General features: G+C 44.2%; 2 protein-coding genes across 2 annotated transcripts; one reads left to right on the top strand and one right to left on the bottom strand.

Moving 5' to 3' along the window:
• Positions 1-453: 453 nt before the first annotated feature.
• Positions 454-4,167, top strand: LOC104816730. The gene is made up of 9 exons (XM_010545660.2): positions 454-1,013; positions 1,606-1,686; positions 1,778-2,200; positions 2,308-2,443; positions 2,534-2,696; positions 2,827-2,955; positions 3,028-3,222; positions 3,323-3,445; positions 3,562-4,167. Exons 1-9 carry the CDS (start codon positions 791-793, stop codon positions 3,667-3,669), a joined length of 1,581 nt encoding a protein of 526 aa, XP_010543962.1. The 5' UTR covers positions 454-790; the 3' UTR covers positions 3,670-4,167.
• Positions 4,168-4,328: 161 nt separating this feature from the next.
• On the bottom strand, positions 4,329-13,404 carry LOC104816729 (exocyst complex component EXO84A). Its single transcript, XM_010545659.1, has 7 exons — positions 12,995-13,404; positions 6,914-7,011; positions 5,802-6,840; positions 5,217-5,708; positions 4,920-5,108; positions 4,694-4,830; positions 4,329-4,568 (listed from the first exon to the last, which is right to left on the bottom strand). The coding sequence occupies exons 1-7, from the start codon at positions 13,151-13,153 to the stop codon at positions 4,424-4,426; spliced, it is 2,259 nt and encodes a 752-aa protein (XP_010543961.1). The 5' UTR covers positions 13,154-13,404; the 3' UTR covers positions 4,329-4,423.
• Between the last annotated feature and the right edge of the window lie 262 nt (positions 13,405-13,666).

Below are 13,666 nucleotides of genomic sequence, written 5' to 3'. Positions count from 1 at the left end.
CCTAGTTGGCACAGCTCCCACCACTGCCTAACATAACATAACATAATATAATATAATATAATGTAATATAATATAATATAATATAATATAAAGTTTGATGTGAAATTATAATTATATGGTAAAACTAGATTAGCATTGAACGAGCAAAATCGATAGTTTAATGCTCAAAAACCTTGGTCATTGGGATATTTTGAGTTTTTTTACCGTTATATTAATATTATATATATAAAATCGTTTTTTAATTGTAAATATTTTGTTGGAGCAGCACTGATTAATTATAATTAAGAATGAAAATATCGTATATTGCATCAAACTAAATTGGGAAGTAGCTATTTTATTATATCCAAATTTGTAATCCAAATCTATATATATTAGGACAAATCTAAAGAGTTGGTTCAACGTCGTAATAAATACACTTGTATTGATTGCTTTGTTTTTTTGATTTTTCCGTTTTTTGACTTCTAATTCCAAATCCCAAAGATAAAAAAAAAAACCCTTTTTGTTCGGCTTCCTCGTTCTCTGTCTTTTCCTCCGTCAAGGCGAAGAAGTTCTCCACCAAAATTATTTTGTCTGTGCCTCAATCCCCCTTCCCAGTCTCTCTCTCCAAAAAAGCAAGCTTCTCTCTCTAAATTTCTGGGTTTTTCTTTTCAGTGTACGTTGCAGATTCTAGCTGATTTTGAGTCAGAGAGAGAGAGAGAGATTACTGGGTTTGTCTATTTCATTGATGTGGAGATCGTGAATGGCAGAATCTGACTGAGTTTTGATCGGGGAGAGAGAGAGAGAGAGAGAGATGGGAGGATGCGTGTCCACGCCAAAGAGCTGCGTGGGAGGGAAATTGAAATTGAGGACTAGTAAGAGAATAAAGACCCGAAAAAGAAGGAAGCTTCAGAAGAAGAGAGTCGTGTCCTCTCGCCTCTCTGACGGATCCTTCGACAACAGCTTCGATCCTTCTTGTCCTTCAGATCATCACCATCCCCACTTCTCTTCTCCCTTCTCCAATCCCACTTTCCGAGGTCTCTCTCTGCTTCTCCCTGTTTTTCTGCTCGAAATCTTTGTTTTTTCATCTGGGTTTCTTCCGGGCATTCGATTGATTTGCTTGAATTTGATATCTGGGTTAGGTTTTATGGTGGATTTCCTTCGTGGGTTTTCAGTTATGTTGCGTACTTTAAGGTTGTCATTTTCATCGCAATGCCAAGGGTAGATCTTGGTTCGTGTATTTCTCCTCTGGCTTTTGATGGATTTCTTCGTGATGTAATGTGTATGTATTGTTGTTTGATCGTGTTTCTATTTCCTCGTTAATTGCATGACGTTTCTGCTGTTTCAGCTCCAATCTTATGGATTAGGTGATGCTAAAAAGGTGGATTCTTCTTGTGCTAATTTATGTCTAAATATTGACGGAAACTGATCTATGTATATCCCATGTGAGACTTTTCCAAAAGGTTTTTGTCATTGTACTGTGAAATTTCCTCAACGGTGAGCACTACGTTCCAAAAAATTTAGAAATTTCCATGATCTTGAAACTTAGTTGACGATCTAAGACACCAATTAATGTTCATGAGGATTTTCATTATCAAGAAGCTGAGTTCTTTGCTCTTCTTTAAACAGCAAGTGTTGATGAAGCGTGGTTCGATTCCAATCTCGCCTTTGAAACCGACTGTGATGAGGATTTTCACAGTGTTCAAGAAGGTAAACTCCATAAACTCATGTTGAATTCACCATGGAACTATTTTCTTTTTCTCCAGTTAGTGCACTAGACTCATCTCTCTTGTGCCTTCAGATGCATTGTCCTTAAACGGAGCCGAGCGTGTGTCAGTTTCAAGTATGTCATCCGTCCGAGACTCCAATGTCGGAAATTCTGCTCGGCGCTCTCATAGTGACTTTCCCAAATCTTCCAATTGCAGTGCCTCAAACCCAGATGATCCCGTCTCCCAACCAAAGTCGGACGGTGCATTTCATGAGACAAAGCAGCCTGTTTTCATTGACGAGATATCTTTGGCTGCTGATGAAAGTTCCCGGAGAGATGAAGGACTAATGGAAAACTGTGGAATCCTTCCGAGCAACTGTTTGCCTTGCCTGCATACAACTGTTCCTTCTGTCGACAAGAGAAGGTCTCTGAGCTCTAGCCCTCCGAGTACAAGGAAAAAAGCTGCCCTGAAACTATCTTTCAAGTGGAGAGAAGGGCATGGTACTGGTGCCTTGTGTAAGTATCGACGATATCGTTGTTTGATTGCGTTTGATTATCCATATTTTGTTGATTTATGGAATGCAAGTTAAAGCAAGAACTTAAGCAGGTCTATATTGTTTCAGTTTCTTCAAAAATGCAGCTACAGAGACCTATTGCCGGGTCTCAGGTTCCATTCTGCCAAATAGAAAAGAAAATTCTTGATTCCTGGTCTGCCATTGAGCCAAGTAGTTTCCGGGTTCGAGGCAAAATGTATTCCAGGTATCCCGGCATAGAACTTCGGTACTAATTTTCATTCATGTTCATCATTCATTGGCAATTCTCTAACGCAAATTATCTTTGAATTGGCAGGGATAAGAAGAAAGAGCTTGCACCAAACTGTGCTGCATATAATCCTTTTGGTGTCGATGTATTCTTAACACAACGTAAAGTAAACCATATATCACAGCACGTGGAACTTCCCGTTGCCAATACCCCGGGAAAACTCCCGACTATTCTCGTTGTAAATGTCCAGGTATTATCATCCGTAACATTATGTTGATGCATGCAATCTCCTAGTTCTTCTTAAGTGTTTCCTTGTTCATTCATGGATCTTACGTTCGAATGTTTTGATCTATGTTTCGTTCTGTTTCCGCTTGGAGCAGATTCCGTTGTATCCAACAGCTATATTTCAAGGCGAAACTGATGGAGAAGGACTGAGTTTTGTTTTATACTTCAAGCTATCAGAAAATTACTCGAAAGAACTTCCACCTCATTTTCATGAAGGCATTCGTGTAAGCCCAAGTGATTTTTTGAACACTCTTGTTTCATGGGCTCGTGTTGAACCGTGTTTTCCGGATTTACAGAAATTAATAGACGACGAGGTTGAGAAAGTTAAAGGCTTCCCTATGGACACAATTGTGCCATTCAGAGAAAGGCTGAAGATTTTGGGGCGTGTTGCAAACGTAGACGATCTTCATCTGAGTGCTGCTGAGAAAAAACTCATGCAAGCTTATAACGAAAAACCCGTCCTTTCACGTCCACAACACGAGTTCTTTTCGGTGAGCCATTCTTTTACGACCCGATCTACGTTCCTTTTGCTCCTCGTTTCTTTCGATTGGCTTACCAGCAAAACCCGGAAATCGTTTTTTTTTTTGGCAGGGCGAGAATTACTTTGAGATCGATATTGATATGCACAGATTTAGCTACATATCCAGGAAAGGTTTCGAAGCATTCTTAGATAGACTTAAACTATGTGTCCTCGATGTTGGCCTCACAATTCAGGTAAAAGTGTTCAAGGTTTTCTTTTCTTCATCTTCCATGAAAACCCGTGTTCAAAGTTGGGATTTTGGGAACATTCTTGTCTTAATCATACCTACAATTACTTGTTTTCCGAACAGGGGAACAAACCCGAGGAGCTTCCCGAGCAGATTCTGTGCTGCATTCGGTTAAACGGGATCGATTACATGAACTACCATCAGTTAGCTATAAATCAAGAACTCCTATGACAATGGTTTCTTTGGCCTGACACAATCGTATGTCAAGTAAGTATATATGTCTGAATCTTGGCTCAGAGGATGAAAATGTGTTCAGAATCTGAATCCACAGTTGTATCAATCGGTAAATGAAATAAGGATTTAGGGTTTTTTCTTACTCCTGCCTCGAGCTCGAAGTTACTTTCCGGGAAAGATTCTGATTCTGTCAGGTTTCTCCTGCCAGCAACAAGCTAGTGTTTCTGGGAAAACCATTGCTGTGATCAATGCTAAGAAGTTTCAGGGCAGAATACATTGTGCAGTAACTTCTCTCCTGGGTTTCGGTTCTTAGCCATGGTTGTCTTTGCTGCGTAGAGTAAGGTTGTCTTGTCCGAAAGTTCTAAGTCTTGCTACAACTCGGCGTTGGGCAAAGTTTTACAGTTGACGATACGTTAAACCTTAATATTTTTTTCAGTGATTTTATTGGATGTAAAACATCAGAATGATTTGATTCCGAAAGATTAGATTATCTAACTATTGTTTCGAAAAAATAAGGAAAATGTTTAATAGTTCTTAATAGTTCTTTTGAAATCTATAAATATTTTAGAAATTATTTATGTCATGGGTTTTTAGAATGAATGTACCAAAGCTGTAAATCATTCACTTTCTAAGTGGAATTAATTTCATTCATAAGATTGGTATTGAGTAAAAATATTATTGACAATTTAGGAAAGACATCATACAGTTAAACAGAGATACTAAAAACATGGTTATCACTATAAAAAAGTGATTAATTGCTAGTGTAAGATTTAGCAGAGGAAACAGAGGGACTGGTGACGTCACGCTCCACGTGGCCACCGAAATTGGCTTTTCCGGTCAACATCTTTATCGCTATCTGAGCCACTTCTGCAAACCACTCGTCCTCAGGCAACGTCCTGCATCATCATCATCATCATCGTATGGGTATGTGTGTATGTATGTATGTATGTATGTATGTATGTGTGTATGTATGTATGTATGTATGTATGTATGTATGTATGTATGTATGTATGTATGGTACCTGTACGGGTCAAGTCCAGTGGCTGCAACAGCTTCAATGGCTCGAGCTATGATGTTCTTGATGACTTGATGAAGGTTTCGAGACAAGTACCGTCCTTGTGAAGCAAAGATCATGACAAACTCCATGTCCAGATAAAACTGCCACCAGTTTTTCGGATCCATTTACATCGTACCAGAAACCAAAAAAAAAAATCGAGATTCTTGAACTGTGCTTTGTTTTGTTTTACCTGTTGAAGACCATGAGGACCCAGAGGTTTAGGACCCGTTTCGATCTCTTCCCAGAATGTCTGATCATCTGAGATCCATAGAATCACCGTCTCCATCAGTCTCATCAACAATATTGTTGCGAATCTTTCTCTCCCCACGAACATGTCGCTGGCAATGCTCGCTATTCTTGTCAGTTTGGCAAACAGTTCCTGAAACATGGGAAACATGTCAGAACGACCTCTGCTTAAGCAACAAGACTGAGTTGGATGTGTCTAAGTGAATTCCTTTTAGATTTCAGATGATGATCTTTATGTTACCTGGAAAATCGGAGAGGGAAACCATTCGGGCTCTTCCACGATTTCGTCCATAGCAATGTACATCTGAGAACTGAGACGTACCTCTCCTTCTTCGGTAAAGATGAGTTCAAGAGCATGTTGTCTACAGAAGCTGTCTCTTAAGCGATCCACTGATCTTTGGAGCTTCCTCTTCCACTCCCTTTGCTCTGGCCTGTTCTGTCTGTCTTTGCTAGGAGTGGATTGGCCAGTGTTTGAGGACAGAATCTTTGAAGCGGAACGTGGTATCAACTCATCAGCTAACAGAAGAGCATTCGCTAACAATGCCGTTTGTTGAGCTTCAGTTTCAGCCACTTTAACTATTCTATGGACTGGATTCTCCTCTGTTTCAGCTGAACCGGGTAAAGCATTGATTAAAAGATCGACGTACGCATTAAACACCTGCAAAACACCGTCCAGTGCAACCCCGTCTAATTGAAGCACTTCATCCAGTGGCCCTGCATCCTCCAGAAACTCCTAAAACTCGTAAGGGCGAAAAACAATGAGGATCTTATGAGAAACTTATAAGAATCAAATGCTATATGAGGGTTTGAAGAGATGCATAATCACCTGAACCATGGAATTGAATCGGATAGCGCTTACAGAAAGCTTCAGATGAGGTGCAATCTGTGCAGTGGACGAAGCCCGTGAACCAGTCGGTGTATAAGTGAGCATCCAATCATCCGAAGCAGCTAAAGCGGCGCTGCTTTGTTCGATTCTCTTGAGATTTCCAGTCAATGCCTGTTCCACACATGGCCTGAAATGTTTCAGCAACACAGGAGCAAGAGCTAAACCTCGAGATTCCAGCAATGAGCAATGGGATGAACAGAGTTGGATGCATTCAGCAGTGACCCGTAAACTCCCTGCAGCAGCGGATGAAGCCAATGTATGTCTTTTCAGTAAAAGAGCGAAAGATTCTGCTTGTTTAACCGACCAAGTCACGAGCTCGGATGAATAAGCAGGCTCTTCTTCTCCTACAACGGCAAGAGAATCGCTCGAAGCTTGAGCAATGGTTGAGAAAACGAGCTGCGAGAGAGCAGCAGCAAAAGCTACCCCGTAAGATGTGTTGGAGGCTCTAAGGCTTTGAATGTTGGCTTGAAGCCTCTTCTCGTAAGAGCGAAGAAGCAATGTATGAGCACGAGGACCGTCCCCGAGTTTCTTGAGAGCCAATACTGTCGATCTTAGCTCACCTGCTCTTGTGGAAGGTTGGCATATTGATTCAGCCAATTGGTCTGCTAGTTCCTGTCTTTTCTCTCTGATAGCGTTGTTCAGAGAAAGAAGAGCGTTAGGGCTAAGACTGCGCCTCTCGTTAGCCTCTGCTGCTACTTGACGCCCTTCTTCTAAAGCAGCCATGGCTTCTTCCACTCTCTTCTCTGCTAAGAGAACTTCAAGTCTGTCGAAGAACTCAATGACCCAGTTCTCTATACTGGACAACTGTTTGTTCTCTATATCGTAGAGGACTTCATCTGTTAAGTCATCAGCATCGTCCGCACACAAGGAACTGATATGAACACCATCCGCTAAGCCGTGAACAAGAGCTGCTTGAGCAGAAAGAAGGTTTCTCATGGAGAGAAGTTGCCCTTCAAGAGCTGATATCTCCTTTGATGTCCTGCAGATGAAAGAGATCCAGTCACAGATCATGATTCCAGTCTCGAAACTGAAGTTTGACACAGTATATTTACCGTATAAATGCTGCGTAGTTAGCGTATACGCTCTTACGCATCTCTTCTGCAGAGGCTTTCTTTAGCTCGACGAGGTAAGAACACAGATGCCTTATCTCCTGTATTGGAATCGCAACCCGATACAGTTTACTGTCTCATCTACGAATAAACATTAGTCGAAACTAACACACTATACTTTTTAAGACAAGACATCATATACATTATTATGTTCAGCAAGCTGCAACAAAAAGGAATCAATCTGATACACCATTTCGAGCTTATGTAAGGAGGAGGAAGCCGATCACCGGAAAGATAGATGCAAGGGCTGAGGTTGGAGCTGCAGGAGACAACAGCAGGGACATGCAGGAGACAGCATCGCCTGGAGAATGATCAGAGTGGCAGAGCAAGGAAGGGAAAAGGGGTTTTTAACAAACTCATTATTACCTAGTATTAATTATTACTATAGGCTTTTGGGAAACGGTTTTTAGGCTTTTGGAAAACGGTTTTGGGCGCGTGGGGATTGGCGAACCTCTTTTGGGTTGTACAGCGGATATAAAAACGAAAGATGGGATATTGGGTTCCTTGTGCATTTTGTGATTGAAAGTCTAAGGGTAAGGGGTGAGGGAGAGTCTCACACTAATCAACTCTCAGTCGTTGTATTGGTGTTTTCCCATTTGATCAATACAACTTGCGTATCTGTTTTACATCGTTGTTCTATCATCTTTGGTATCAGAGCATCTCGATCTCCGATGACTAAGACCAACAACACCCAACGCATGGATAAGCTCGAACAATCCCTTGCCGAGCGCTGGGATTCCATGGAAGCTGCGGTGCGCAAGGACTCTCAAAGGATGGATGCGATGGAGACGATGCTGTCGGAAATCGTTGCCTGGATGAAAGGTCACGAGGAGGCCTCTCCGGCCCCTCCGGCGTCAACGGTTTCGGCGGCCGCCGATAAGCCTTCAAGCTCCACCCATCCGCCAGGCGACGCAAACCCGACGATACTACCGGGGGAGACGATCCTGAACTCAGGGGAGTTGCCGGAGACAGAGACGGACACAGCAACGGGGGGGCTCCGCCGTTTCACAAACACGTTCGACTCCCAAGTGAAGAAAATCGATATGCCGGTTTTTGAAGGAGACAATGTCCATGGCTGGGTTACTCGTGCAGAGAGATTCTTTGAACATGGAGGCTGCACTGACGAGGAGAAACTTCGCCTCGTCTCCCTGAGCGTGGATGTACCCGTCCTGGACTGGTTCAACTGGCAGCGCCGCCGCTCGGATTTCACTGACTGGACAGATTTTAAACTCCGGTTGCTGTCGCGTTTCGGCGACAAGCGGGCAGGTTCTTTTACTGATCGTCTATTTTCTCTGAAACAGTCGCGTTCGGTTGCGGAATATTTGCAGGACTTTGAGGCTCTGCTAGCCCAGTTGCCGGAGATGCCGGAGGATATGGTCGTCAGTGCCTTTCGACATGGGTTAAAGGTCGAGCTTCGTGATTTGCTCTATCTTTTTCACCCGGAGGGCTTTGAGAAGATTGTCGACCTCGCCTTACGTCTCGACGGTAGCTCTGTTCAGCCACCGGGGGTTCCTCCTAGACACTCCGAGGGGAGGTCTGTTCGCTCTGCTTCGTCGACTTCGGGAAATTTTCGTACAGTTTCAGTGCCGGCAACACAGTCGTATGACACCAGCCGTCTAGGGGATAGTCGTCGCCCTGCACCAGCCTCGACGGTACCTCCTATGGGCCCACAAGCTGATCGCCCTAATCCCTTTAGGCGTTTAAGTGATGATGAGGTGGCGGAATAGCGTCGACGTGGCTTGTGTTTTCGCTGCGATGAGAGATATTTTATGGGGCACAGATGTAAAAACAAGGAACTACAGGTTATTTTGGTAAAAGATGACATGGAGTATTTGGTGGGTGAAGAGGAGTTGAAGGAGCTATCGACACCTTTACCTACAGATGTCCCAGGGCAGGCTGAGCTGTCCATGAACTCTGTCATCGGTCTCACTTCTCCAAAAACCTTCAAGGTCGCAGGCACGATCGGCCGTCAGGGAGTGGTGGTTCTCGTGGACAGCGGCGCAACCCATAATTTTATGTCTGTGGAGGTTATTACAAAGCTAGGGCTCAGACCGGTTCACACCTCGGGTTACGGGGTCTTCCTCGGCAACGGGCTAACGGTTCAAGGGGAAGGGATCTGCCAAGCGGTAACCCTATACGTCCAGAACTTGGCCATTGTCGCCGACTTTCTCCCTCTCGAGCTCGGCAGCGCTGATGTGGTGCTCGGTATTCAGTGGCTCCGAACCCTTGGTCAAATCCAGTTCAACTTTTCAAAGCTGGAGATGCGATTCTTTCAAGGCGCAACCCAAGTCACCATTCAGGGAGATCCTGGGTTACAGAATTCATTGGTCTCCTTCAAGTCATTGATGACTTGTTACAATCAGACTCCCCGCTCGAGATGAAGCCAGCGGCAGCATTGATTCCAGTCTTGGACGAGTTTCAAGCTGTTTTTGGCATGCCGGAAGGACTGCCCCCTCTCCGGGAACGTGCTCACTCTATTCACTTAAGTGAGGGAACCCCTGCAATCCGAGTCAGACCCTACCGTTATCCACATGCTCACAAAGAAGAGATTGAGAAGCTGGTTTCGGATATGCTCAAGGCGGGTATTGTTCGCCCTAGCCAGAGTTCTTTTTCGAGCCCCGTTTTGTTGGTTCGAAAAAAGGATGGCAGCTGGCGGTTCTGTGTGGATTATAGGACGTTAAATCGGGCTACCATTCCTGATAAATTCCCAATCCCTGTCATCGACCAACTGTTGGACGAGTTGTATGGAGCTGAGATTTTCTCCAAACTGGACCTCAGGTCGGGCTACCATCAGATACGTATGGCAGACTCCGACATTCACAAAACGGCATTCCGAACGCATGATGGACTGTATGAGTTTTTGGTCATGCCTTTCGGCTTGACCAATGCCCCTGCTACATTCCAGGCTCTCATGAACGTGATCTTCAAGTCTTTCTTGCGGCGATTTGTATTGGTTTTCTTCGATGACATATTAATTTACAGCCGTTCCTGGGAAGAACATGTGACGCATCTCAAGACAGTCCTTGAGGTGCTACACCAACAGCAGCTCTTCGCTAACCGCAAGAAATGCATTTTTGGCCAGCCACAGATTGAGTATCTCGGCCACCTGATCTCAAAGGCCGGTGTCGCCACTGATCCCAGCAAGACGGTGGCAATGCAGCAGTGGCCAGAACCCAAGACGGTGAAAGAATTGCATGGGTTCTTAGGGTTGACGGGTTACTACAGACGTTTCGTCCGTGACTATGGGACAATCGCCAAGCCCTTGACCGAATTATTGAAGAAGGACAGTTTCAAGTGGTCGGATGCGGCATCATATGCTTTCAACAGCCTCAAGCACGCAATGATTTCAGCTCCTGTGTTGATTTTGCCTGACTTTTCAGATATTTTCGTAGTCAAGGCTGATGCCTCGGGAGCGGGAGTAGGAGCAGTTCTGATGCAAAAGAAGAGACTAGTGGCCTATTTCAGCTTTGGATTGAAAGACAGAGACAAGATGCGACCAGTGTATGAAAGGGAACTCATGGCCATTGTGCTTGCTGTCCAAAGGTGGAGACATTACTTAATGGGCAGAAAATTTCAAGTATACACAGATCAGAAAAGCCTGAAATTCATGTTGGAACAACGAATGGTGAGCCTGGAGTACCAACGTTGGCTGATCAAACTTCTGGGGTTCGACTTTGACATCATATACAAGCCAGGATAAAGCTGCCGATGGCCTCTCTCGGATTCCCCATGATGCACTGATACAGGGGACGTCTTGGATCGGGGCGCTGACAGTTCCTACTTGCCTTGACCTGACCTCCCTGACAAAGGAAGTGGACCCGGTTTTGGGACCAATTCTGGGCAAACTCAGAGCCTTACAGCCGGCACCTCCTGGATACTCTCTACAAGGTGGCGTACTCTTATATAAACAAAGGTTTGTGATTCCCGCTACTTCTGCATTGTTCCAATTCTCTTGGCTGAGTTGCATAACAGTCCCATTGGAGGACATGGTGGTGTCTTAAAAACAATGAAGCGCGTTCAATCATTGTTTCATTGGACGGGCATGAAAGGAGCCATACAACGTTATGTGGCGGCTTGTCCTACCTGCCAAAGAAACAAGTATTCCACACTATCTCCGGCGGGCTTGCTGCAACCGTTACCGGTGCCGACTCAGATATGGAGTGACATTTCCCTGGACTTCATTGAAGGACTCCCTAGATCCTGCGGTTTCAATGCAATTCTGGTTGTGGTGGATCGCCTCAGTAAGTTTGCTCACTTCATCTGCTTAACTCACCCTTTTTCGGCTGTAGATGTGGCTACAGTCTTTGTCCGTGAGATTGTCAGACTCCATGGCTTTCCCACATCCATAGTTTCAGACAGAGACAGGATTTTTCTCAGTCTCTTTTGGAGGGAATTATTCCGTCTCTCGGGTACAAAACTCAAGTTCAGCACGGCCTTCCACCCGCAAACGGATGGTCAGACAGAGGTCGTAAACAGGAGTTTGGAAACATACTTGAGATGCTATGCCTGTGATCATCCGAGAAAATGGGCTTTGTTCATTGCCTGGGCTGAATATTCCTACAACACTGCCTTCCACACGACCCTGCAGACTTCTCCATTTCAAGTGGTATATGGGCACGCTCCTCCTGCACTCATCAGGTATGAACCTGGTTCTACCATGAATGGGGATTTAGAGGCTTCTTTACAGGAACGTGATGTGATGCTGATAGACATAAGGCAGAAGTTGATTCGAGCACAAAATCGGATGAAACAATATGCTGATCGATCACGTCGAGAGCTCGAGTTTCAGCTGGGAGATTGGGTTTTCTTGAAGCTTCGCCCTTATCGGCAACACTCGGTGGCTCGCCGAACTTGTCAGAAACTTGCTGCCCGGTACTACGGTCCATCCCAGGTGACCCAACGCATTGGGAAAGTGGCCTATAAACTCCAATTGCCTGCTGATTCGAAAATTCATCCAGTGTTCCACATTTCTCAGTTGAAGAAAGCCATTGGGTCGGCTTTTGAAACCCAGCCTCTGCCACCTCGTTTGACTGCAGATCTGGAGGTGATTGTTGAGCCGGAGGATATCATTGATCACCGCTACTCACCTGAGGGATTACTCGAGGTCCTGATCCAGTGGAAGAGCTTACCATTTCATGAGGCTACATGGGAATTGGCTCAGGATTTTGTTCACCAATTTCCGGAATTCCAGCTAGAGGACAAGCTGCGTCTTCGGGCCGGGGGTAGTGATACACCATTTCGAGCTTATATAAGGAAGAGGAAGCCGATCACCGGAAAGATAGATGCAAGGGCTGAGGTTGGAGCTGCAGGAGACAACAGCAGGGACACGCAGGAGACAACATCGCCTGGAGAATGATCAGAGTGGCAGAGCAAGGAAGGGAAAAGGGGTTTTTAACAAACTCATTATTACCTAGTATTAATTATTACTATAGGTTTTTGGAAAACGGCTTTGGGCGCGTGGGGATTGGCGAACCTCTTTTGGGTTGTACAGCGGCTATATAAACGAAAGATGAGATATTGGGTTCTTTATGCATTTTGTGATTGAAAGTCTAAGGGTAAGGGGTGAGGGAGAGTCCCACACTAATCAACTCTCAGTCGTTGTATTGGTGTTTTCCCATTTGATCAATACAACTTGCGTATCTGTTTTACATCGTTGTTCTATCACAATCTTCAGAGGGCCATTTCTTGCACATAACCCAGGATACAAAATCATTATCAAATCTTCACTTGCACGGTATGTCTGTGCAAGATCGAAATCTCTTTATTCTTCATCATTATAATCTTGATTATGAGCCCAAAAAGAAGAAACGGAATCTTACCGAATGAAATTAGTTGTCTCTGCATCCTACAATCTGGACACGGTACGATAATCTCACGTTCACACATTCCCATAAAACAGTAAAACATTACGGTCTTCACACGAAAGCAAAGAAACCCTCATGTTTTTGCTCGTACAACACATATATACAATCGATATGCGTAGATGCGTGTGTTGCGGATTGAGAATGAGGGAAAGGGAAGGACCTTTTCGTTCATGTGTTGGCATTTGGAGGTGACGTAAGAATCGGGATCGAACCCAGAGCTCTTGAAGACCTTCAAACGGTCACTCAGTGTCAGATTTGCTTCCAGGTCTGCAGAATCTCCGATGCTCGACGACATTGATCCTCTTGTTCTTCCCTCCATTTCTACCAATCAATCCCAAACCCACACGAACACAAAAAAAAACCCAAGAATACGCTTTCGCAAACAAAAAAAAAAATCGAGAAAAACCCAGAAATCAAAAAGAAAAATTCAGAGGAGATCGTCGAAGCAGGAGGAGGGGGAGAAGGAGATGGAAATGAGCGAGCTGGAAGGCGGCAAAATTGGGTCCCGGAGGCAGTCCCCATTGACCGAGGAATGCGAGCGTGGGAGTAACGCGCGATGGAAAAAGAAGTTCTCTCCACGATGTCCCTCGCAATATATTTTCCCAAACTGGCGTATAATTAAACGAGTTAAATAATACGATGAAAAATGAAAATAGAATAAACTATTGAATATATAAATGTCAGTTATTATCTACACCCATTAATAATTATATTTTACCGTTGTAATCTACTCTTTTAGTTTCTTGCTAACATCAACAACAATTAATTTAAAATTAATTAGTATTAGGTAATAATCCGTGTTTATCGTACAAATTAAATATCTATAGCGATT

Source organism: Tarenaya hassleriana, unplaced genomic scaffold (genome assembly GCF_000463585.1).
Source record: "Tarenaya hassleriana unplaced genomic scaffold, ASM46358v1 Cleome26, whole genome shotgun sequence".
Taxonomy (NCBI): Eukaryota; Viridiplantae; Streptophyta; class Magnoliopsida; order Brassicales; family Cleomaceae; genus Tarenaya; species Tarenaya hassleriana.
The sequence above is the reverse complement of the archived record's forward strand: the minus strand, read 5'-3'. Positions and strand labels throughout refer to the sequence as shown.